This window comes from Ahaetulla prasina, chromosome 2 (genome assembly GCF_028640845.1).
Source record: "Ahaetulla prasina isolate Xishuangbanna chromosome 2, ASM2864084v1, whole genome shotgun sequence".
Lineage (NCBI taxonomy): Eukaryota > Metazoa > Chordata > Lepidosauria > Squamata > Colubridae > Ahaetulla > Ahaetulla prasina.
Genome location: NC_080540.1, coordinates 176,640,132 through 176,667,030, shown reverse-complemented (window position 1 = coordinate 176,667,030; position 26,899 = coordinate 176,640,132). Strand labels below are relative to the sequence as shown.

General features: G+C 40.8%; 1 protein-coding gene across 5 annotated transcripts in view; it reads right to left on the bottom strand.

The window, feature by feature from the left end:
- Window positions 1-26,899, bottom strand: part of FLNA (filamin A) — an 88,957-nt gene that overhangs the window by 46,786 nt on the left and 15,272 nt on the right. For all 5 annotated transcript variants that reach the window (XM_058166491.1, XM_058166493.1, XM_058166492.1 and 2 more), the window contains exons 3-15: window positions 17,552-17,800; window positions 16,755-16,852; window positions 16,437-16,584; window positions 15,881-15,999; window positions 15,693-15,770; window positions 15,442-15,604; window positions 7,750-7,950; window positions 7,125-7,262; window positions 3,676-3,802; window positions 3,079-3,215; window positions 1,054-1,247; window positions 443-556; window positions 8-151 (exon numbers count right to left, since the gene is read on the bottom strand). In XM_058166491.1, the coding sequence (XP_058022474.1) occupies window positions 8-151; window positions 443-556; window positions 1,054-1,247; window positions 3,079-3,215; window positions 3,676-3,802; window positions 7,125-7,262; window positions 7,750-7,950; window positions 15,442-15,604; window positions 15,693-15,770; window positions 15,881-15,999; window positions 16,437-16,584; window positions 16,755-16,852; window positions 17,552-17,800 (1,910 nt within the window). The remainder of the gene's footprint in view (window positions 1-7; window positions 152-442; window positions 557-1,053; window positions 1,248-3,078; window positions 3,216-3,675; window positions 3,803-7,124; window positions 7,263-7,749; window positions 7,951-15,441; window positions 15,605-15,692; window positions 15,771-15,880; window positions 16,000-16,436; window positions 16,585-16,754; window positions 16,853-17,551; window positions 17,801-26,899) is intronic.

Sequence of the window (26,899 nt, the reverse complement as noted above, 5' to 3'; positions counted from 1 at the left end):
CACTAACCCTGTAAGGGCTGTTGGGAATATTGACTCCTCCCCACGACACCATCGCTGTATGCTTCATTGGCTTTTTGGGCACGTAGGAACAGTTATAGGTGCCATTGCCGTTGTCCTTCACGGAGACATCTACCGGCGATCCTTCAGAGTCCTGAGATAGAGAAATCAAAAATAATCTTTCTGCAGGCCAATGTCTTTCACCACAATTCCTTCACTTTCCCCATCACTTCTCCAATTCCCTTAGAGCAACTTTCTAAGCAGGTGCCCTCCAGATGCACTGGGGCTAACAGAGGCAGAATTCCCAAATAGTGCTCAATTCCTTATACTTCCCACTCATGTCCAAGAGTTAAAATCCCAATCTAGACAGATACACCAGTTAGACACCAGGTTGGGGAAAGCGTCTTATAGCAAAGGAGAATCCTGTGCCCATTGCTGATCTCACCTGTACTTGCACCTTGAGAGGTGCCTTTCCACCGCTCCTTGCATCAACTGTGAACTCTGCAGGCTTGTTGACTGCAACACCAGTCTTCTCTAGGCCTGGGCCATGTGCTTTTACCTTGAAAGGAGTTGGAAGAGAATTGTCAACTGAAAAATCTCTGCTGACTATCACAAGACAACCCCCCCCCCAAAAAAGTCAATCAATTTTGCTAAGAGATTTTTAGAAGGTAGGATCCGCCAGAGAACCAGAATTAAATCTGCATAAAGTCTTGAACAATTGGCACAAAAGACCTTCCATTTCGTTTTCATTTGGGAGACCTGCTCAAAATTCCCTTTGCAGATTTCCCCAATCATGATAGCAAGAAACCTTGACTTATACTATTTTCCCAAGGAAACAATAGCTTTGAACCTTACACACAGACACAGCTTTAAAAAGACCTTCTTAAAGACATGATCTGAAACCCACCCACCCCACCCAGACACAGATGGCCAAATGACTATTAACCGTTCTCCTACCAAGAAGCATCTGCACACAAAACTAAAGCCAGGATACACAAAAAAACAAAAAATAAAAACAAACATGTGAGCACACCTCTCCAGCAAAGGGGTACTTGCCTTCTCAGGGTAGAAGTCCTTGGGAGCAGCCTTGATTTCTGCCATGAAGGGACTGAGTTTGATGTCTTCATTGTTGCAGAGCACATGGACTGCATATTCCCCTGGCTCCTGGGGCCAGTAGCGCACATCGCAGGAGCCATCACCCTTGTCATCACACTCGATCTTTGCCTGTGAGGGACCCTCCACTGAGAAGCCTTCAAGGAAGAGAGAGAGAATGAATCAGGCACTTACACAGAATACAGAAGGAAGATCATTTAGACCAGGGGTGAAATTCAGCAGGTTCTGGAGAACTGGTAGTGGAAATTTTGAGTAGTTTGGAGAACCGGCAAATACCATCTCTAGCTGGCCCCAGAGGGGGATGGGAATGGAGATTTTGCAATATCCTTCCCCCAGGAGTGGGGAGGGAATGGGGATTTTGCAGTATCCTTCCCTTGCCATGCCCACCGAGCCACATCACGCCCACCAAGCCACGCCCACAGAACCAGTAGTAAAAAAAATTGAATTCCACCACTGATTTATACCACTTTTGAACAGCAAGCAACGCATACAAGGAACAATGTTCTGAAGATAGCATATTTCATGTGATTCTCTGCTACTAATCCAGCCATCCCTCTGTTCCCTTCCAGGTGTTTTAGGCTAAGATTTCTCTAATTTCAAAACAGCACTGAAATGCAACATGCCTAGAAAACCGTAAGGTTGGGAAAAGTTGGATCATACAAACCAAGATGCTCAAAATCACCTATAAACTAATGACAAAAAAAAAATGCTACAGGCCTCCTGTCCTTAAAAGGGATTGTGATGAAATGAAATGCTTTGCAGTAAAAGCATTTACTGCAAATTAAAGGGTTAATTGGATAATTCCATGTAAATAAGGCAGGACAGACAGGTGAGGGAGAGGTGGGAGGAGGAGTAAGGGGGAGAAAGAGGCAAAGGATGGAGTAAAAATTGGAAAGGTAAAGAATCGTTCTCAACAGCAGCGATGTCAAACTCCTGGCCCACAGGTTGGATGCCTCACGTGCTGCCCACAGCTGGTTGAGAGAAGGGGAAAAAAGTCCCGATAAGGATACGTCACATGATGTCATCATGACGGCCCTGCTCTAAACACACACACACACACACACACACACACACAGGCAGTCCTTAGGGAAAAATATCTGTGGATAAGCAAACAGTTCCCAACCTCTGAACAGAAACAACCTTTATCCATATGATCTGTTCATAAAAAATGGATTTTATAAACAATCTCTAAATAAAGGAAAGACAGATCATAGACAAAAACATAATAACCCTTTTCCTCTACGGCTAAGAAGCTACTAAAAAGGTCATCATGTCAGTATAAAAACTCCAAATGTATTATTCTGGGGCCAGTGGCAGTGATGTATTAAATGTATTAAACACCCTTCTCACACGGAGGCTTCGTCAGGGGAGAGATCCCCACATCAGCAGCACTGCAAAATGCCAGTTTTGATAGCCACTCTTCCCGCCAAAGGATATAACATCCAGTAGGGCCATGGATTACCTCAACTAGTGCGCAAGTATAAGGGTAGAGACAGTTCTTCAAAAAGAGTCTGGCCTCCGTGCAAAGATATTTTAAAGAGATGATGTATAACATTTTAAGTCATGTCCAGACAGACTCTAGCAGCCCACAGAATTCTTTATAGAGCAGCTGTGATTCTCATGAAAATCAACCATCCTCAAGGTAACTCCATATGTAGAGTAATTTAAGATGACAGCCCCCAATATTGAAATTATCCAAATGTGCCTGTTGAAGAGACTGAATTGGGCAAAACTATGGTGCGGGCTGGATGAGAAAAAGAAACTGTTACTGGGAAAACAGGCCAAATTAGTTCCTTTTCCCTACAAGGGAAGAAAGTTCTCAACAGACATTTGGATGGACTCCCCAGATTAGGGATGCATTAGGGTTTTTAATCCTTATAAACTACCCAGAGGCACTTGTGGGAAGTGGAAGGATATAAATTATATAAATTGCATGAACATGGAAATGCAAGATAGAAGACCACTTACCTAATGTGCCAACATCGTCCCCAATGGCTTCTACTACAAAATCCGCTGACTTGCCCACGACACCTCCTTCCAAACCTGGCCCCCAGGCTCGCACCTTCTGGTTTGTGCATTCTGTCCCAACTCTCACCTCAAACGGGCTACAAGTTAAGAGGTAAAGTTTTATGTTCTGCTTCAGTAATAGTTACCCTTGTAAAGAGACCCTATCATGGTCTTCCCCAGCCAGACTTCTCCTTTCTGGGAACTAAAGCTCAATGCACCTGAATGCTGCTTGTTCAGACTTGCACTACTGATACTCTCAGTGGAAACTTATCTATCACAATCTTCCATCAAGATGTAGAACAAGAAAATTACTGAATTCTTCTATTTGCCTCAGTTTGGCCAGCAAATTCCAAAACTGAACACTACTTACACGCCAAGTATCTTCACCTAAATCATGCTTATGTTCTATATAAGCAACCTTCCATACCCTGTTTGGCCCAGTTGTGTATCACAGTACTTTAAACCTTTCTTCTCCATAGTCTCAGGGGCCTGAACAGACACTCTTCAATAATAGCCGTATCTTTCTTGCCCCTATCTGGGTTTTGCCCTCCATCTCACCTGCGGGGGATGTGCTGCCCTCCCCAAGTTATTGTGACAGTATAATTGCCAGGTACGGTTGGGTAGTATTCAAAACCATATACTCCATCACCCAGGTCCTTCTGCTTGATACGTTCTTCTAATCCTTCTGCAAAGAAAGAGAGAGAGAGAGAGAGAGACTATTACAATGATCAAATCAAGCCAGCCAGTCACAATGAGGCAACTTCCTCAGATAGCTAATTTGTAGTGACTGGGTGGGAAAAAATCCCCAAGGTCTTATTATGGGTTTTTTGTAGAAAGTGAGAAGCATTTATGGATTTTTCTATCCTATAAATTTGATCAAATCTTATAAATTTGATTTTGGAGGAGGGAGAGAATTTGACAATGCTTTGGGTCAGATCCCTGATCACGGCAACTAAACTCACCTTTGTGTAAGGGGAAAAACAATATCCAAGAAACAATAATATTTACAGTTGCAAACTACTCATATGAACCTCATGCATGTATCCCAGGACATGAAATACAAACCCGCAGCTTCTTGCACACTGCATAGGAACAAGCCCAATATAGTACTTGGAGGTTTGAATCTGAATGCCCATGCGACCATGAAGTTGATTGAGTTGCCTTGACAACTGACCAGGCCTTTCTCAAGTTTAACCTGAAATTAAACCTTCACATTTCTTGGGAAAGAGTGGAATGTAAAAGAAGGAAGCATTCAGGTAGTCATCACTTAATGTCCAGTTACTTAGTAACTATGTAAAATTACAATGCGCCTTCCCTCAGAACTGCGTACTATTTTTGGGCTGCGCTCCACCGCCCCCAATGGTCACACAATCGCATTTTAGATGCTTGGCAACCAGTTCACATTTACAGCTGTTTACAGTGTCCCATGGTCATGGGACAGCAATTTTTCTGGCATTTTTTGCTAGTTTCCAGTTTCTGGCAAAAAATGTCCGTTGGGGAAAACAGACTCATTAAGCATTAGCTTAACAACTGTTCCAAAAAAAAGTAATTATTTGGTGCTTAATGACCACCACTGCAACTGTAATTCCAGTCTCAATTATGTTCATAAGTCAAGGACTATCTGTATTACAAATTGTCATTGAGCAGTGCTATCATCTTATTCTTATTTATTTAGCATATGGTATAACATACACGGACTAGCAATATAAATGAATATTTCAACTAGATTAGTAAGACCCAACAAAATATAAATGTCAGAACATCTATGTTGAAACACCAATGTCTAGGCCATCTAACCATTGGAGCACAGCATTGTTTATATTTTAAAAAATCAGATTCTGGACTGGTATCTGCCGCCAGCTTACAGTTGGTGACGATGTAATCTGCAGTTTGACATGGGACCCCGCAGTCACACTGAGGGGAGGATACTATGCTCCATTTATACAGAGTCCCGACAGATGCCATGTGAGGTGTGGATCCTATTCTGGCACCTTTTTTATGGGGTCTTCTCACCCGAATAGAAGAGGTGAGACTGCTGAGCATAAAACCCATCCTGTCTTTCAATGCTGAACAGGCGTTTTCATTAAATAGCCTTATTTTCTTACCACAGAAACTGAAGTTTCTTCAGTTTCTTCAGCCTCACAAATTGGCCTGGATCAAACAGGCCTGGCCCAGCTCACCTTCGAGCTTGAGTGTAATCTTACTATATGGCAACAGCAAAATTCCCAATGTCATTAACATTCCCCAATGTATCTTTGTGATCTTTGTAGGTAGGAGCCCCCAAGGGAATAAACTGAAGCAGCCACGCTCTCAAGATTTTTATCTTCCTGACTCAGGCTTTTTAAGGTTGCCTTAGGCAGAGTTGCCCAACCCTGTTTGAGGTTTGAAAGGAGGGCTACTGCTGTCAAATCCCGCATATCTCCAACACGCAGGCCAATTACACTTGCCTTTTAGAAGGCCGGAGAATTTAACATGTCCATAGGCAAAAAAAATGAGGCTCCTTGACAATCTAGTTTTAGAAGAGTTGTATGCATTTATTGAGACTGGGTATTAATGACCAAAAAAATAGAAAGAAAGAAAGAAAAAAAGAAACCATCTCAAGAAACATACTTCAACTAGTAATGCCCAGTTGTTACATCTTACTTCATTCTCCAAAATCTAAATTTTGCCCTCACTGGATCTCTTTCATAATAAGTCCATGTCTATCCTTTGCACCCACTCAATAACACGCAATGGCCAGGCTCAGACCTGCTTAAGGTGAGAATATGTTGATATTAGACATTTTCTCTTTTGTTTATTGGGTCCAAGCTGGCTCACTAATTTTGAGACATTTCAGGATTAGAAGTATCACGCCAGGAGGTGTGTTTCAAAGGGATGCTCTACTTACAAAGGATAAAGAATTAGTTTCCTCTCCTTTGGGCCTTCCAGACGTGCTAGGAGAGAACTATGATCCCTAGAATTAATGCCCAATGTCAGGATGGCACCAGACAAGAGACGAATGAATTAAGCTTCTGTCAGCCATTCTTTCAGGATATAAAGTTTATTCCTCTATTTTGTATATACTAGCCTACCATGTTAGAAAACAGAGCCTATTAGACACAGAAATTGAAAGCCTAGGTCAGAACCAGAAACCTTATATACCTATCAAACATCAACAGCAAAACACAACAGATTCTCATCTAATTAGTTTCATGGGCAACAACTCTGTGCAGTACAGGTAAGTCCTTGACTTACGTCCACAATTGAGCCCAAAATTTCTGTTGCTAAGTGAAACATTTCTTAAGTGAGTTTTGGCCCATTTAACGACTTTTCTTGCCACAGTTATTAAGGGAATCATGCACTTGTTAAATTAGTAACACTAGTTAAATTAAGTGAATCTAGTTTCCCCATTGACTTGTCAGAAGGTCGCAAAAGCTGATTACATGACCCCAGGATACAGCAACCATCATAAACATGAGTCATTGCCAAGCATCTGAATTTTGATCACGTGACCATGGGGTCTTACTGCAATAGTAAGTGTGAAAAATGGTCATGTCACTTTTTTCTTTACTTTTTTCAGTGATATAACTTTGAACGGTCACTAAATGAACTGTTCTAGGTCGAGAACTACTTATAGTTCCGTTGTGGCCACTTATTAGCTAATTCATAGCGATTAATACCAAACATCAACCAAAGAGACATGAAAGTACAACTCTTTGAACAAAAACAGCTCCAGCATGACTTTGAACACTGGGAAATTGGGAGCTAACACTAAACACAGGATGAAATCAAACCGGTTTGTTTCTATAGAACAGGGGCCTCCAAACTTGGCAACTTTAAGACTTGTGGACTTTAACTCCCAGAATTCCTCAGCTTTGCTGACTGAGGAATTCTGGGAGTTGAAGTCCACAAGTCTTAAAGTTGCCAAGCTTGGAGGCCCCTGATATAGAATCTAACTCCACCCCGCCCCCTAAAAAAAAATCCCACTCTTGTAAAATGCAAACCCACAATACATCTAGGGGACTTACTTGGGCCTTTGATTGTGACCTTGAGCTCACCACTGCCAGCGCCCTTAGTGTACACCTTGAAGTCTGCCGTTTCTTTTACTCGGACCCCCTTGGGTTGCAGGCCTCGACCCACCGCTCGGCAAGCATTGGGGTTGCATGCTGCAGCAGCAGCAACAAAAGAAACAAGGAGAAACAAGAGTTCAGTAGGGTGCAATTCTCTAGAAACAGACAGCATTCCACTACCTAAATATACAGATTCTTTCCATCATTAATATGCTGGGTGCCCACATGAAAATAAGGGAATGGGATTTTAAAGTTATAGGCTGCCCCACAGACACAACCGACATGCACTTCTGTCACATTTCCTCCACCCTCGTTTGCCATATGAAATACCATTAGCCCTGGGTCCAGGCGCGCAGCAGCTGGGAGGAGATGAGGGTCAGCAGAGATCCAAGGAGATGGCTCTTCAAAGAAGAGAGGACAGAAGAGAGGAGAGCTGGCCAGCATAGGAGAAGGTAGGCAGAAAGGAGAGGACAGAGGTTAGCATAGAGTAGAGCTTTACCCTCTTCTGGCCAGAAAGAAGAACCCAAGCAGAGTGAGTGATAATAAGGACAATAAGGCCCACTGTGAAGTCCAGAAGACTCACCTTGTCCCACAGTGACTGTGTATGGGCTGCGAGGGATGGGAATCCCGCCAAAGGTAATGTAGATGGTGTAAGTGCCCTCCAAAGTGGGCTTGTAGGAGCAGCGATATGTGCTATTGCCTTTGTCTTCCAGTTGCTGCTCAACTGTTCCTTTCTTGCCAGTGGGATCTTGGATGATTACCTCAAGTTCTCCAACCCCAGCACCTGGTACAGTAATAAGACAACTTACATATCACATGCATGCATGCACCATATCTTGTTTAATCCTTCAATGCTGCATTGCATGGTGGAAAAAATTGTTTTATCAGTGGCAATTTATCAAAGTAAACTGGCCTGGATAATATATGCGAATCGACCAACTCTAAAGGCACTTCTGTTCTTTCCATATGTATGATTTCTATGGAGATATGCCCCTGGAAAACCCAGCTCCTAAAAGTAAACTTCCTTAACTCCCACACCCATTTGCATTTGAAATCACAGAAATGGGAAGTACTCCGGTTTCCATTCTCTACAGATCAATATTTCATCAAGTATTATTGCTCGAATTTTTCACTAACAAGTCCGGCGGTTCTTTAAAGCATCAAAATTATGTAAATGCTTTCTCCATTAGCAATTATTACTTTAGGGCAAACCTAATTTTCATCATTAAATGCATTCTATTGCCTCATAACAAAACCATTTTGCCTTTTTAAAAGTTACTCTTCCTTAACTGGTGTCCCTAGATCTATTGGGACTACAGTGCATTGCCCAGAATTCTCAAGCAGAACAGTAATTATATTGCCAGCTTAGAGGGTATTCAGTTGGCAAAGGCAATCTTAAAATCTCAAAAAATGACATCTTTTTGGAGAAAGATGACAGCTGAAACTGCTATTTGATCCAAAGCATAGTTTAAATTTGAACTCTAGCAATTGAACAAACATTCAAACCCTATTGAGGCTCCAGTGACGTCACCCTCCTGCTGGTGCACTCCGTGTTAGAAGATTGTAAAAGTCAGTGAAACAGAAAAAAAATCACTGTTCACTGATCTTAGCATACCCTCCGGGCGAAAGAGGGTTATCAGAGTTGTGGAAAAGTGGCAGGTGTGACAGGGGGTTTGCTCTTAAGAGCGAATTTTCCTGGATTTATGACCCCACCGAATTCCACTCCCTCCAACTTCAACACGCTCCTGTTTTTATCAGGAAAAAGGAGTGGGAAAGTCGCTTCTGCTCAAAAGGACTTATTAAATTGATTGATTTTCTAAGCAGACGGGAATTTCACAAGCGTTCGATCTTTGATGTAGAATCAGCACGGCAAGTACCGACTCCCTTTTTGAAACTTGAAACCTTTCTTTGTCTTTGATTAATTGACTTTTAAAATGGCGTCTAAAAGTGAAAGTAAAATTTTTAGTACGATGAAGCAGCGTTATTTGTGGATTGTTACAAACGGAGTTTTTATACTGAAAGGAGGGAAGGAGAGTTATTAAGTTTGAATTCCTGATTCTTTTGAAGACAGAATGGCAGCTAAACCTTTAAAGCCTTCTGGAAGAAGGGGATCTGAACCAAGTCTTGAGGAAATATTGAAAGAACAATTAAAACTTTCTGAAGATAGGCAAAAAGAGATGATGGAGAATTTTAATGCAAAAATAAGAGAAGATATTCTTATGGCAGTTCAAGGACTGAGTAAAAAAATTGAAGGATTGGAAGTGGAAATGCAACAGATCTCTCAGTCAAATAAGCATTTAGAAGACAAAATGAAAGGTGTTCAGAAAAAAGTGGATCAAAATGAAGATCAGGTTGTGATATTACAATATAAACTTATGGAAGGAGCTCTTAGAATTCGTGGTATGCAAGAAGAGCGAGGAGAAGACTTAAGAAAAATTATATCAGAAGCATTGGCTGAATTTATTGAAGTGGACCCCCAAGAGGTAGCTTACCAAATTGATAAAATATATAGAGTTAATTCTTGGATTGCAAGACAGAGAAAGCTTCCTCGGGACATTGTGGTTTATTTTGTGAAAAGGACTATGAGAAATCAAATTCTGCAAGTTTCATATCAGACAACTTTAAAAATTGGAGAACAGGAGTTGAAGGTGTTGAAAGAGATTCCTTCAAAGATGTTAAGAGATAGGAAGGAATTTGCTTTTTTTACACATGAACTTAAAAAACATCAGATTCAATTCAGATGGGAGGTGCCAGTTGGACTGACACTATTCTATCAAGGAAGGAGATATAGAATTGACACTGTTTTAAAGGCAAAGGATTTTCTTTCTACAGTTTTGAAAGTCGAAATAGAAGTGATAGAAAAACTTCAAGAGACTCAAGAAGGCGTGGTGATCCAAGAGCCTTTATTGCTGCCAGTATTAGAGGAACCACAAGAGCAAAGGGTGACAAGAGGAGCCCTTAAGCGTAAAGAAGAGCAACAGTCTCAAAGTAAAAGTCAGGATCCCATTATGGAAGCTGTGGGAGGAGCTAGACGGAAGATACCGGAGGAGGAGCTTCCGTTGTCTGCTTCAAAGCTTCAGGAGGCCAGTAATGGCAAATAGAATCTTGTCATGGAATGTTAATGGCTTGAATTCAGCTCAGAAAAGAAGGAAAATATTTCACTACTTGAAACAATTTAAAAATGATGTGATTTGTTTGCAAGAGACACATATAAAATTATCAGACCAAAAATATTTAATTAATTCAAAATTGGGTAACCATTTTGTTGCATCAGCTTTGGAAAAGAAGCATGGAATTGTTGTATATATCAGGAAGGATATACCAGCTAAGCTAATTGAGGCAGATATTCAAGGAAGATTTATTGCTATTGAACTGGTGATAGATGCAAAAGACTTTGTTGATAGGTATTTATGCACCTAATCAGCAACAAGAAAAGTTTTACAAAATGTTACATGAGAGGTTGACCCTCTGGGATTATAGTTCGTTTATTTTATTAGGAGACTGGAATGGAGTAATTGATACAAGAAGGATAAGAGAACCTCCTCCAAGAAGATACCTATACATGCAAAATTACCAAAATCCTTTTTTGAAATGATGGAAGACTTTGAGTTTAGAGATATATGGAGGTTACGGAATCCAGATGAGAGAGATTTTACTTTTTTTTCTGATAGGCATCAATCTTTTTCACGCATTGATTTTATTTTAATTTCTAATGACTTGCTTTCTAGGGTGAAGAAAACGAAGATATTTCCGAGGTGTTTAACTGACCATAGCCCAGTATGGATGGAATTATTACAAGGGAAAAAAGGTGGTAGAACATGGAGGTTGAATGAAAATCTGTTTAGATATGAGGATAATGTAACTTATTGTAAGAAACAGTTGAAAGAATTTTTTGATTTTAATATGTACAAAGGGACACCTATAGGAACTGTGTGGGAGGCGAGCAAAGCGTTTATTAGAGGGATATTGATTTTATTTGGACAATAGGCAAAGGAATAATAAACAAAGGCAGCGTAGGTATTTGGAAGAAGAAATTCAAAGGAAGCAACAGTTATTAATTCAAAACCCACAAGATCATAAACTTAAAGAGGCTATAAAAATATTACAAAGTCAATTTAATATGTTAATGGCAGACCAGGTGGCAACGAATATACAATATGCTAAACATAATACCTTTTGTAATGCAAATAAACCTGGGAGATGGTTGCCATATAATTTAAGGAAGAAACAGAAAGCACGTGTCATACAAAAAATAGAATATAAAGGTAAAGAGATATACCAACAGGATAAAATTAAAAAGGCATTCTCAGAATTTTATACTGCACTATATGCAAAAGACAAAATATTGAATAGGGACATTTATGATTATTTGAAAGATTATAAGGTTAATATTCTAACATTAGAACAGAGGGAGGAGCTGAATCGGCCGATAGCTACTGGAGAAATAGTGGAGGCAATTAAACAATTAAAATGGGAAAACCCTGGTACAGATGGTCTTACAGCAACTTATTATAAAAAACACAGGATGAAATATTAGGCCCACTTAAAGAATTATTTAATCAGATACAATTAGGGTGGGAATACCCCGTCATGGAAAACATCTTTTATTTCACTGATACCAAAGAGGAGCAAGACTGCTCTAAACCTGGTAACTATAGGCCGATTTCACTTTTAAATAATGATTATAAGATTTTGTAAAAATAATAGCAAATAGATTAATGTTAGTTTTACAACAAAGAATTCATACTGATCAATCTGGTTTTATAAAAGGGAGGCAGATGAGGAATAATGTTAGACAGATTATTAATATATTGGAATATTTGGAAAGAAGAATACTTCAGCAGCACTTATTTTTTGGATGCAGAGAAAGCCTTTGATCGATTGCATTGGGATTTTTTATTTAAATTAATAGAGAAAATGCAATTTGGAGACTGTTTTATTAGAATAATTAAAGCGATTTATGGAGAGCAAACAGCACAGATTATAGTAAATGGTAGTTTGACAGAAGTTATTAAGATTGCGAAAGGAACAAGACAGGGATGTCCCTTATCACCATTATTGTTTGTTTTGACTCTGGAACCATTATTAGATAAAATACGAGAATTAATGAAAATAGAGGAATTAAGATTAGACAATATGAGTATAAAGTTAGAGCTTTTGCAGATGATGTAGTGGTTACGTTAATGAATCCTATAAATTCAAGTAGATTTTTGTTGGAAGTAATTGATAAATATGGAAAGGTATCAGGATTTAAAATAAATCAGAATAAAACAAAAGTGATAATTAAAAATATGTCTATACAACAGAAACAAAAACTAGAGGAAATGACAGGATTTGAGGTAGTAAAAAAGGTTAAATATTTAGGGGTCTATATTAGCTCATCGAACAAGAAACTTTATAAGAATAATTATGACTTGCTATGGCAAAAAGTTCAGAATGATATGAGTGGCTGGAAGAAATTGCAGTTATCCCTATTGGGAAGGATTGCGGCTATTAAAATGAATGTGTTACCTAGATTTTTGTTTCTGTTCCAGATGATACCAATAATTAAAAGGATAAAAATTTGGAAGATTGGCAGATTGGGATTAATAAATTTATATGGCAGGGTAAAAAGGCGAGGTTAAAATGAAAATAATACAGGACTCACGGGAAAGAGGTGGTTTAAGAATGCCTAACTTTAAACTATATTATGAAGCAGTAACCCTTTCAGTAATAAGTGACTGGTTTAACTTAACAGAGGAAAGAATTTTGAATATAGAAGGTTATGACTTGTTATATGGATGGCATGCGTACTTATTTTATGAAAAAAAAGTGGATAGGGCTTTTAAGAATCATGTGTTGAGAAGTGCTCTTTTGGTCTGGAAAAAATATTCCTATAAATTAGATTACAAGATTCCTATATGGGCGAGCCCTAGACATGCAATAGAGAATATAAATATAGAACAGAAACAGGAAATGATTACTTATAAAGAACTTTTGTATGCTGAAGGAGGTAGATTGCAATTAAAATCATTACAGGTATTAAATGAAGAAGGGAGGAATTATACTTGGTTTCAATATGGGCAAATAAGTGCTAGATGGAAAGAAGATCAAAAAATTGGTATAATGCAAAGGGAGGAAAATTTAATAAAGCAAATTAGAAATCAGACCCAGGAGCATATAAAGAGATTGTATAATGTGTTGCTTGAAATAGATTCGAAAAGGATTTGGTAAAGGATTGTATGATAAAATGGGCACAGAATATTCAGGAACCAATAATGTTGGAAACATGGGAGGAAATTTGGGTTAGAAATGTTAAGTTTACACAAGCACAGAATTTAAGGAAAATTTTTATAAGATGTTTTATAGATGGCATTTAGATCCCAAAAAATTATCATGTATGTATCCTAATATCCAAGCGAAATGTTGGAGGTGTGATTGTGATGATGCTACATATTTTCATATTTGGTGGACTTGCAAGAAAATTAAGGTCTTTTGGATAAGAATTTGGTGGATTATTCAAAATGTACTGAAGAAGAAGATAAAGTTCCTGCCACAATTTTTCCTTTTGGGAATTATAATGGATTGTACAGGGATTGAGACTAAATTGATTTTGAATTTAATAACAGCAGCAAGACTGTTGATTGGACAATACTGGAAGAAGAAGAGATACCTACAATAGAAGAATGGATATTGAAAGTTATTAATTTGGCTGAGATGGCTAAAATCTCAGCGTTTTAAAAGACAATACGCAGGAAAGATATTTAATTGAATGGAAAAATGGATTGATTATCTACAAAACAGATATCAGATTAAGAAATATCAGATTGCCTTTGAATAATTAGAAAGTTATTTTATGTAATGGGGAGGGGTTGGGAGATGAAAAGCTTTGGATGTGGTTATTTGGATTGGAAGGAAAATTTTATTCTATGTTTGGTTTATGTATAACAATACCTTGTGATTGACCGGGAAGCCGGGGAGGAGGGAAGGGTTTTTGGGAGGAGGGAAGGGTTTTTGGGAGGAGGGGAAAAAGGGGAAATGTTTTTGTTTTTTAAAACTCTTTCAATAAAAAACAAACAAACATTCAAACCCTATTAATGCAGGTGGAAGATCTAACTTCTTAGAACAGAGTTCAATTTATAGTATTTATACTGCTTCCTCTACATACAGTATGGCATTCTTATGCAAGTTATCTAGTAAAAACGTTTTGAAAAATTATCAGAAAACTTTTTGTTCTCTGTATATTTTGCTCCAGACTTTGCTCAGGGGTCATTATACAAACCACAAAGGAAAATAAATGAGTCCTGATAAATTTATAATGTAAATGCTCTAGAAGAGCCTTCAATTGGGATTTAGCAAAAATTTCATGAGTGCTAGATACAGCAAGCAATGCAAGTAAATTGCTTACCAGCAGCTGTTAAAAATCTAATCATCTTTAATGTCTGAAGATTTAAAGCTACTCGCTTCCTAACTATATGTACAAAAAGCAACAATGAGAAAGGTCTTGTTTTGCAAACCGCAACTAGATTTTTTTTTTTGTACAAGAAGAACGATGTGTTTCAGGATGGGCAAGTGAAAGAAAAAAAACTTTCCAAGAAGCTGGTATTTTTGGATTAAGTTGAGAGTTTCAGAACAAGTGATATCATCCAAGCCCTACATCATTATTTGATCTTATATCATGCCAAGTTCAATAAGAACAGGCTGAGCAGCTTAAGATACTCAGTGACTTAAATGCTACAATTATTCATATTCTTGAAAGGAACACGTACAATGTGTAGTTCTACCATTAGTAGTCTGTATCTCCCCCCTCCCCTATACACACACACACACACCTCTCTCAACAGTATACAAGAATACAATGACAGAATTATTCTAAATCACTGACTAGGCAGCCATTCCTTTAACCACACCCTTGACACTGAAGATAGTGAGCTATTCTAGAGGAATCGTGCTTCCAAATGGGAAGCCCCACATTAGGATCTACAAGAAAAGCTATTTGCTCCTGATACACTTGCTGGCATTCTCTGCAATCCATGAAAGGACACTAAAATCCTTGAACAGAGTCTTTCATCAGCTTCAACTATTACAACCTGGAAATTAGCTTAAAACTAGGAAACATTTGCTATTCCTTTTAGTAATCAAGCCTCTGAGAGCAGTCCTGAAGCCACATAGACATCTGAGAGAGAGAGAGACACAGAATCATTGTCTTCTTGTAAACTTTCAAAGAAGTACATTTTCATTGGTACAATTTTCTATGCAGGCTGCTATCTGCCTAGGATCCACCCCCTTCACTGACCAGCAGTAAAGATTTCAAAGTAGGTAGTCTTGTTGGCTATGTTGCCAATGGGTTCGAGGCCAGGGCCTTGAGCAGTGACCTTGCTGGCATCACCATGGGATTTGTCCACATTCACCTCAAAAGGACTCTTGGCAATGTGCTGCCCAGCAAACAAGACTGTTACCTGGAACAAAAAAGGAAGGAAGTCAGAGGAGGACAGGGGGCATTCAGAACACTCCTAAGTTCACTGCCACTATATTTATGCTTCTTACCTTGTGGACACCTGTCACTTTAGGCACATACCACACTGAGAATGTCCGATTCTTGTCATTGTTAGCGATGACCTTAGCCTAGGCAATAAATAGGACAAGTTGAGCAATCATTACGTAGACCAAAATGGTTAAACTTCCCACCTCAGTTCCCATCCACTCTTCCCAATATGCTTCTGAAAATAACTTACTTCTTCACGATGGCCAGCTGGATCCTCTACATAAACCAACACCTCTCCGTGACCAGCACTGATGGTTTCTACTGTGAACTCGGCCTTCTTCTTCACCATGTTACCCGTGGGTTCAATACCTAAAATTAACAAGGACACAGAGGATGTGTGATGATTGGTACTGGATTCCTGCTGTCAATGGTGCCAGGATAGCACTTTGGCCAAGACAGGAGGCGCCCTTGAAAAAATTCTTCCTGTGCTTGAACTGTTCTTCAAGTTATCAAGGTGATGCCAGCTGTCTCTAATTAGCTAATGTACAGCTACATTTCCTATCCGCTTTCAGAGGATGTTAGTTTGATCACTGTGTTAGTTCCAAGTCATAAACCATTGCAACGGTTGAGTCCTTATACACCCTATAAAGTGAATGGAATGGAATGATTTAAGTCTTAGTGTGATGTAAACTCAACAAATTAGTCATTCAAAATTCCTACTTTAACAGCCAACCTATTCAGTCACCAGTCTCCAAGATACGTAAGCGACAGACACGCTAAGCCTTTATCTTTGATTTGTGACTCACCTGGCCCGTAAGCTCTGGCTTTCTTGGGATTGAGCTTTGGTCTCAGAGGAGCTCCTGGCTTTAGTTTAGCTTTAGGGAATTGAGAGAGGTATGTCATCACCGAGTGCTCATCCACGTTGGGATCTACAATTTCTTCTGGAGTGATCACCTACAGAAAATACAGAATTGCTGCAGAGATCCAGCCCAAGTATGTGCAACTCAAGGCGCAGTAGTTTATTTTGGAACACATACAACAAAAACACACCAACAGCCCTATCAACATTATCCATTGTCAAGCCCCGAGTTCTGTAGGGGACAGAATAAGTATTCTTTGCTTACCTGTGGGATGCCCAGCCAATCATCAGCTTGCTGCATAGCTTCACGAGCATTGTTGACAGGTTTGCTAGCATCCCACGAATCCCAGTCAGGGCACAAGCCTGTTTTGAGAGAGGTCCCATGACTTCATTAACCACAGACAGTAAAATTATTTTCCTACAGAGACTTTTAGCAGGATGAACTATTTTATCTGCTCCTCTATTTTAGCAAACAGGGCATTCGCAGGTCAGAAAATTCCCAGAAATAGGAGCACAAGCCACATGATGTACTATATTTTTTTAAAAAAAGGTATTTATTTATCATATTTATATGGCTGCCCATCTCACAAGAGCTGCAAATTATGCAAAGTAACAAGCTAGCTACACATCTCACCAACTTTTAAGTACAGCAATATCTGAACTCTGATAAAGATACAGCACGTTGCATTCATCTTGCTCAGAACTCAAGAATTGCATGGAATATTAAATTCCAAGCTAAAAAGTCTCTTCCCAGTGATTGGTTCCTATACCTCCTCTAAAGGGAGATTTTAAATAATATTGGCCAATTCAGTCTTCCTCATCCTAGGACTCTCCAAGAGAAGCATTACTGCATTTCCCATCATCTCCAACATTCATTACCAAACCAGCAATTGTAGTCCAGCAAATGTGCCAAATGGGAAAAGCTAAATTGTTAGTAGTTTTATGTATCAGTAGTACAACAAATACAGAAATGATAGCCAGAGTGAAATAGTATCTATGTAGACATCATTCATTTGCATCCCCCAAGCACCAAAATAAGACAATAGACCCTTCCCTACCTACCTGGGGCACAGCTGTCCACCAGAGCTCCAAGAGCCCGGCCACTCTGCCAATCCTTGCTGAAGTTTGTGATGGGCAGCTGGGGCAGTTTGTTTTGGATCCAGCCTAGCAATCGCTGCTTGGGAGTTTGTTTCTTGGCTTCTTCATCATCTTCCTCATCCCACATGGGCATGGAGATGGAATAATGCAGGATCAAGGTCCAAATCAAGCCCAGAATCAGCTTCAGGTTCCCATCCACAATAGCTTTACTGTCTGAGAAATTCAGAAATTTGATTGGCATTCACCATCAGAAGAGATTCACCAAGATTTCCACTTCTAGAGTGTTAACCATTCCCTCCACTATCCTGTTCCATATCAAGGAAATTATTTTTTGCCCCCATTCTTGTTTGATCAGAGTAAGGAAAAGATCAGTCTAGCCTCCCAGGTGTGGTGGGTTTCACAATTCTTCTTGGTTCCCCCCACCCTAGAACTGCTGCCTATAAACAGGTCCATAGTTTAAACCAGGGGTCTCCAACCTTGGTCCCTTTAAGACTTGTGGACTTCAACTCCCAGAGCCCCTCAGCCAGCAAAGCAAAGAGTTGGTTAAGCCATGTTTAATGAAGTACATTTGGAAGATTCACACAACGTACTAAATCATAGGTCATGTTTATAAAACACAGTGGCGAGATTTTCACATCATCATATGCAATATCCAAGTGCCTTGGGCAAATGGAGTTGCACAGACAATTCACCTGCTCAGGTGAAAGTCGCTGTTACAAATATACATAGACCACATATACACACAAGAGTCCAGGCTGTAATTTTCTAGAATGTTGGCATGCTTTGGAACTTTTCCTATATGTCTGGTTTTGCAAGAACAAAGATCTTATTATCATCTGTGGCTTCATGGGAAACAAACTCCCATGTCTGATCTTCTAACAAGAACAGATACATTGAGCTAGTTTGCTTAGGGGATGCTCTTAACCAGAGGTCTTCAAACTTGGCAGCTTTAAGACTTGTAGACTTCAACTCCCAGAATTCTCCAGCCAGCATAGTCCACAAATCTTAAAGCTGCCAAGTTTAAAGACCTATGCTCTAAACATTTAAGGAGACGAAAGTGGAAAGTATAGATGAAGTAAAATGGCAACCAGGAGTTGCTTAATAAATCTATGCAAAGGAATGCAACCATTTAAATATGCAACAAGCAAAATGAAACCTCAAAGGAAGTCTCTCCAGTAATGTGAGCAATAGGACTGGAGAAAACACATACTGATTCTCATTATGGTGAAAAGCCAAGGTCTTGAATGCGTTGTTTAACTCATTCAAGACCTTGGTTTTTCATCCTAATAATCCAAAAGATAAAAACCAACCAAGTGTCCCTCAGATGTGCTACTGTTAGCTTAATCATGCTGGCTAGGAATTCTGAGATTTGAAATCTTCTTAAAACAGATAATTCAAATGCAAAGCAGAAATATACTGTACACTATAAATATACAGTACTTCTGATGTATACCAGTTTTTCTCAATGTTGGCAACTTTAAGATGCGTGGACTTCAGCTCCCAGTCACTGCTTCATGTTGCCAAGGTTGAGAAACAATGGTGTATACACCATTCAGTACAGGAACGTTTAAAAGAAGGAAAGAAGAAAAAATTATTAAGTAGTTTCAAAAAAGAGATGGGTCTTTAGAAACACTGAAGCATAGAATATTGGGAAGAGAACCTTCCAAAGACAGATTGGATAGTATTCATAGAATTGCATTTATCTGCATACAGTTCCCAAGCTCTAGAACAGGGGTGTCAAACTTGCATCGTCATGTGACATATCGTGACTTTTTTCCACTTCGCCCAACTGGGCATGGATGTGGCCAGAGCGTGACGCATCCGGCTCACAGTTTGACACCCCTGCTGTAGAACCTCCTCAAATAATAATCAGTGATTGGCCAGTTCTTTATGACTGAAGGGCTACCTGTCTTTCAATGATGTTTGAAAGTGATGTTTGTTTTTTATTTCCAGAAATCTTTAGAAGACCCCTCCCCAATATGGTGCCCTGCTGACCTGTCAGGGAAAGGCGTTTTAGAAGCAAAATTGTGCTGCTTATTTATGGCTGTCTATATGCAAAATAATAGCATAGGTAGCCTTTGACTTACAATCTTTCATATAATGACTGTTCAAAATTAAAATGGTACTGAAAATAGTAACTTATGACCGGTTTTCACACTTGCAGCATCTGGAGAGTCACATGATCAAAATTCAGCCGCTGGGCAATTGACCGTTGCCCTGTCTCAGGTCATGCAATCACTATTCGTAACCTTCTCAAATTCCCTTAACAGCTGCCTCACTTAGGAATGGAGATTTTGAGCTCAATTGTGATTGTAAGCTGAGGACCATCCTGCACCATGGGGATGCATATTCTTTCCTCTTTTTTCTTTATAAATCTTCATTTGGGACTTGGAGGTTCTTCAGAATCTAATTAAATGACATAATGCATATATAGAATCTTTGAGTTAGGATCATAATGGGAGTCTGCCCATTATGGTCATAAGTCATGACAGTTATAAAAATCACATTTTATGACCTCATATGCAGCAATGATTAAGTGAATCATCACAGTCATTAAACAAATCACCAGTCATTTAAGCAAACCAATGGTTTATTATGGGTACGACCTTGCTGAAAACTGGAAGTAAATGCTGGCAAAACTGCCATATGAGAGCATATGCACCAAGACAAATTCCTTGTGTGTCCAATCACACTTGGCCAATAAAATTCTATTCTATTCTATTCTATTCTATTCTATTCTATTCTATTCTATTCTATTCTATTCAATCTGGTCATGTGACCACAGGATAATACAAATGGCTGTAAAGAGCACCGTGGTGGCGATATGGTTAGAGTGCAGTAATGCAGGCTACTTCTACTGACTGCCGACTGCCTGCAATTTGGCAGTTCGAATCTCACCAGGCTCAAGGTTGACTCAGCCTTCCATCCTTCCGATGGTGGGTAAAATGAGGACCTAGACTGCTGGGGGCAATATGACGACTCTGTAAACCACTTAGAGGGGCTGCAAAGCACCATGAAGTGGTATATAAGTGCTATTGCTATTGCTAAATGTGGCCCAGTTGCAGGACCTGAAATGTGGTTATGTGATCATGATCAACCACCATTTGCAGTTACAATGATAAAAGAGTTTGTGACCAATCCTCACATTTACAATCTTCACAGGACTTTAAAGCAAAGGAGAGCTGAAGTAAGATCATAAGTACGATCCTGATTTCACTTAGTAACCATTTAGTTTAACAACTGAACTGACAGTTCCAATTTTTTTGGTCACTAAATGACTACCTGTATACCATATTAATTTTCTGCCGCATATTTTTTTATGCATAAAGAGCTACTTAAAGGGAGCATGTCTCATATCCTGATCTGGAGTGCAGAACAACAGCTACATCCTCAGTGAAGGAAATAGTGCCTTAAGAGACAAAGCAAAAGAGATGGAACTGCTAAATTCATTTGGAAGGTTTGCACAATTTTTATTCTGGACTCAGAGAGGCTCCGTAGTTGTTTTTTAAGCACAGCATGGAAAGAGTAAAGAGCTACCTCAGCACACCATTTTACTTGATTGCTATCACTCACAGCCCTGATCTGGCACAGCAACACAAGCTTGAGGCTGCTGTTACTGGCAGATCTTAAGAGAAAGAACAAATCTGCAGAATTAAGTCATAAATCAGTCCATTTATTTTTGCTGAATAAAATGCATAAAGGGGAGACCTTCCCTACTCTCATTAAGCTTCTGAATTAATCATTTGCTGAGAGGGCTCAATTTTCTTTTAGCCAACTCCTCAGGTTTTTTTTTATGGTTTTTGAGGGAGTCACAGATCTCACATTCCACACGCATTCCATGAAGTACAAGGGGCCTGGACTTAGATCAAGCATATATATGCTTAGTTCATGTGACATAAATCTTTCATAGTACCCACATATGTATATGGTGTAGCAATAGTATTTGGGTCCAACATGAATAGTATTATACTTCAGGAAGTCCGACCTTCCGTACCCACTCAGAATACATTTTCACCTAATAGTTTTTTAATGAATGTATGCTGAGCAGAGTCACTGAGTTGGGGCAACTACCGTTTCACCCAAAATAAGACATCCCCTGATAATAAGTCCAATCGGGCTTTTGAGCGCATGGCAATAAGGCCAAACGCTTATTTCAGGGTTCAAAATGGGGCCGCGGTGTGGCTCAGGCTGTAAGAAGCCTGTTATTAAACACAGCTGCCTGCAATTACTGCAGGTTCTAGTCCCACCAGGCCCAAGGTTGACTCAGCCTTCCATCCTTTATAAGGTAGGTAAAATGAGGACCCAGATTGTTGGGGGGGCAATAAGTTGACTTTGTATATAAATATACAAATAGAATGAGACTATTGCCTTACACAATGTAAGCCGCCCTGAGTCTTCGGAGAAGGGCGGGATATAAATGTAAATAAATAATATATATATATATATGACAGGGTCTTATTTTGGGGAAAACACAATATACAAATTGAATAACTAAGCAGCAGCCCAGTCATTGGCTAGGGATGATTGGAATTTGCAGTGTGACATATCTTAAGGATGCTCATTGAGGAACTATGGCCAAGGTCCAGGTAGAGGTCTCCAATTAAAAGCAGAATATGCCATTCTTTTTTTTTTTAATTGAAAAAGTTTTACAAAACTTTTCTCCCCCCCTTTACCCCCCCCCAACTCCCCTCCCTTCACAACCCCCCCCCACTTCCCGGAACAAACACAAGGTATAGATAAATATATCATGCCATTCTTATAAGGACCATTTCCAGCAGCAGAGTCATTCTGTTGAAGGAGTCTTGTGGCACAATAAAGTTTTAATGGATTCTGGCTTTCTTCACCTGTGTTCTCACAGACCCTTGAAGTAAAATCCGGCTAACTAGTGTAAAAATGTGTGTTTGTCTCTACAATTCACTATAGACCAGTGAATTATGACAATTCACTATTCAACTAGCTTTGCTGGCTGAGGAACTCTGGGAGTTGAAGCCCACAAGTCTTAAAAGAGCCAAGTTTGCAGACCCCTGCTATAGACCATCTGGTACTTTTAGACCTATTGTGGATCATCAGAAACTATGTAAGAATGATATGTATAACCCTCTCGTATCATTCTTGAGAGCATGTGAATAAGCCCCTGGCCAAACTGAGCTTTCCCTCCCAGCCACCGCTACCCATGCAGCCTTATGTGCTGTTCAACAGGTCAGGGAGTCAGAGTTGGAGTGTATTTGGAGACCACCCAGCACTACTAAGTCAAAGGACAGGAGGACAGAGAAGACTCAGGATTCAGAAGTCAGCAAAGGAAAAGACAGTGAGATCTGCAAGCCCAACTTCACTTTCCCAAGTATAAAATCTCCACAGGTGTAAAGTCCCAAGCATCTCATTCTGCCCTGCCCAGAGAAATGCTGGGATGGGAACTCTCTTCTAAGAAGTCCCCAGGAGATGCACACTCCACAGCTTTAAGCTTTAATGTTGAGTTCCGCTGCAGATTCACATACTGGGCAGGGCTAAACAACCCATGCTTTCTTCACTAATTTGGGGGAGGGGGGACCAGATAGGAAGAAGGCAAACGAAGAAACTGTCTCCCCACCCAGCAATGCACCGCCCACCCAGCCACACACACACACACACCACCCTGCGCAGGCTGCTCCAGCATTTTTTAGCCTTATATGGAATGGCCGGCAGGCAGCGGCTTCTCCATCCCAACAGGATCCTCCTTCCAGGGGGAGGGGAAAGAATAACCCTTCTGCAGGCTCCCCCTCCCCCCCTGCTTCCTGTCTCCCAAAGAGGAGGAGGAAAGGGCTTCCTAGCCCACCCATCTGTGTGCCCAAATCCAAGGAGGAAGAACTGGAGCAAATGGAATATACATTAATAAGGAAGGAAGGATGGAGACCAATCCGGCATGCCCATTCACTGCTTCCTTCCTTCCTATCCACCCTACCCACCAGCTGACAGACATGCATACATGCACCCACATGTATACCAGACCTAAGCTTCACTTTTTACAGCCTGCAGACATACTTTTTGCCTCCATTTCTCAGCCACTGTGAGGCTGAGTCAGCGTCTGCAGTCCAGTGATTCAGTACATCAAACTGCACCGCTCAACTTCCCTGGATTTCCAGGCTAGAACTTTTAGCAGGACCAGGGCCAGTTAGTAACAGAAATGTTTCCCACTCCTAATTTGGGAGAAAAGACTGGTTTTTCTTCCCCCTCCCTATTCAAACCCAAGACTACTTTAGAACTCTGCCCCTAACTGTAATGTTATACAGTATATGGCAACTTTACTATAGCAGCTCTCTAGGACTGTGATGTTGGGCAAGCTCAAATGCAGATGCAAAGGGTTTCAGAGTGGTCTACTACGGGCGTTCTTTCAAGAGTGCTTTGAATATTTATCAAAAGCCTGCTTTCAAATTGCAAGCTTCACCCTCTGCCACCAGCAGCCAGTAGTTCAACCAGAAGTCCATGCAAGCCTAAGAATTGGCTGGTTTTGTTCCTCTTTATTTCTTCAGTCTCATGAATTACAAATCAGTGTCTTTCAGAGCTAACCCTGTATTACTCAATTTCATATATTTGCAAAGTCAGGCTCTTAATCAAATAGGGAATTACCACCTTCTTTTTAAAAACAAAGTTACATGATTATAAGATAAAATATAGAAGGGAGAAAAGTTAGAAAAATAGGAAAAGGAACAGTCCAAAGAAAGAAAAACACAGGAATTATCCCAGGCTTGAACTATTACCAAAAAAGGCATTTGACAACTCAAACTTTTTATCACATGCTATATCCACACACCCAATTTTACCATGAACTTCAAAAATCTGTTAAGAGAGCTTTAGAGAGTCACAAATTGTGGCCGAGGTCCTGCCTCCTACAGAACTAAGATTGTGGACAGAGAATCATTTGATAGGTTATGGCCTCCCCTCCCACCCCAATTTACTGAGTTAGGGTGTAGTGTAGAATTAAGATTGTAGCAGTACAGCTATGCCATGTCAAAACAAGAGAAGCCCAATAAAATCAAGCTCTCTTTATGTGAGCCTCAGCCTGGTAGGATGCTATTTATGCAATTTATGGGAAGTTCAAAGTTTCCTAGATGTATTGTAGAGCCTTTCCCCCAAACTAGACACTACACCCACCCTTGACTTAATTGCCTCCAGCTATGTTCAACTGAACTTCCTAACTACTATGGACTTTGAAGATATGGGTGGTATAGTCCCATCACTTTTCAGGTTAGGCTGCTCTAGATTAGAAATGGAAAACAATGATCTTCTAAATGTTATTGAATTTCCAAGCTTCCTAACCATTATGATCACCGGTTGGAAATGTGGCCCAAGAGCCCCTGTAAAGCCACATTAAGCCCCTTCCTCTGTGTCATGGTGAAGAGGAGGCCCTATAAACCATGCTCAGCATTAACTCTAGACAAGGGTAATGTTTGATAAGAAAGTGTGATGTGTCAAGGGCAGTTTCAGCAATCTTCCATATTCCTTTTATCAGAATAGATAGCAGTAGTCAAGGAGAACATTGACCATCAGTACAGACCCGGCTGACCATCTTAGCTTAAAAAATGCTGGCTGCATTGAAGAAAGCACATCATATAGATAACAAGCTTGTTTTGTTTGAAGAAACAGACTATCCAAGGGCACCTATGCTAATAAGCTGTTTGTTAGCTCTTTTGTCCAATGAAGTTCGGAATCTCCTGAACTACTTCTACAGCCTGGGCCAGAGCAAAACTGCTCATGACACACCTCCTCTACATTGCTGATCATGGGCACAGCCCAAACATTAAATGACCAATGAGCCAAACATTGCCTCCTTTAATTGCTTGGCAAAATTCAGCATCATCCAGAAACCAAGTCCAGCAGAAGGTAGAGGAGATGTAGTCACCTGCAGATGGCAGAGAGAAGCAGCAAACCCCTTTTTATATCAACTTTTACATACAAGTCATCATAAACTAGTTTGCCTGCCCCATGTAATCTAGAAGTGCAGGACAAACAGGCACTCTAAGTGCCTGTTTAGCCCCATTTCCTTCTCCATATAAGGCTTATAGGAAATTGCCAGTAGTTTTAGGCACAGTCACTCCTAGTGACCCAGAGTAGTTGGGGATCTATTTTAAGCTACAGCTTCTAGCTTCTTTGATATGACAAGATAGGAAATTGGTGGCTTGCCAAATATTAGTGGGCAGAAGAGTCATCATTCTTTCCCACACTAGCTAAGACTCAATGGAATTGCGGCCCAGCAGCATAGAACGGACCACAGGCTCCCACCCTGCAGTAAGGCCCAATGGTAAAGAAAGAAAAAAACATGTTCCAGGCCAACTGGTTCCTTCCCTGGAATGCAGCCATGCCAATATTACAGGCTGAGATTCTATTGTGGCTGAAAGAGAGCAGCAAGCAGGCCTCGGAGGGCTGCATCAGGCCAAACTGGAGTACCGACCTGGTTAGAAAGACAAAGGCATTGCAGGTCGACAGAGTCCACTAAAGGCTTTCCAGAGGCTCCCAAGTGCAGCCTCCAAAACCTAGTGGCTCAGGCACATCTTTTCTCCCCGCCCCGCCCTTTCTCTGTGGATGCAAGTTTCTAACTTTGTTTCCCCACCCCCCACCCCACCCGCCGTCTGGCAGGAGGGAAGATCAAAGGGAAAGGGGGGGGGGGCTGGAAAAGAAAAGAGGGGGCAGCGCAAGGGGAAACCGACCACGGTTCTGGAATCAAAAGCAGATGAAGCATGGAACCCTCCTCCCAAACCTCACTCCGCCCTCCTCCAAGAAGTTAACGGGCCTTTCCCCGAGCAGAGAGAACCGAGGTGTGCCAAGCCAGAAAAGGTTAGAAACACAGGGATGAACTATTTAGACTGTCCGAGTTCCCAAAGCAAACGGAGGCCGAGCCGGGAAGAGACTCATTACCTCCAGTGGTAACGAGGCCTCGGGGGTGGTGGGTGGGTGGGTGGGTGGGAAGGAAGGAGGCCGCCTTTTTTAAAAAAAACAGACAAAAACGGAGTCGGCCACTGCACTCTCACCACGCCCAGATGCGCCGTCGTAACGCCAACCCCACCCCTCCAACAGGCCCTGGCCGACCGAGTCATTTCTCCAGAAAGCCGCAGCACCCCGTTTGCAAAGACGTTTCCCCCCCCCACGGGCTTTCAAGGAAGCCTACGCCCCCGGGTGCCCCCCTTTGGGGTGCTCCCCGCCCGGTAGCATCCCGCCTAGCTGAGCCTCACACCCCCTTAAGCGGGAAGGGCTCTAAAGCGCGCCCCTCCTCCCCTCTGCACCTGGGCCTCGCCAACTGAGAACAACGCGATGCCTCCCCCCGCCCCAAAACCATCAGCC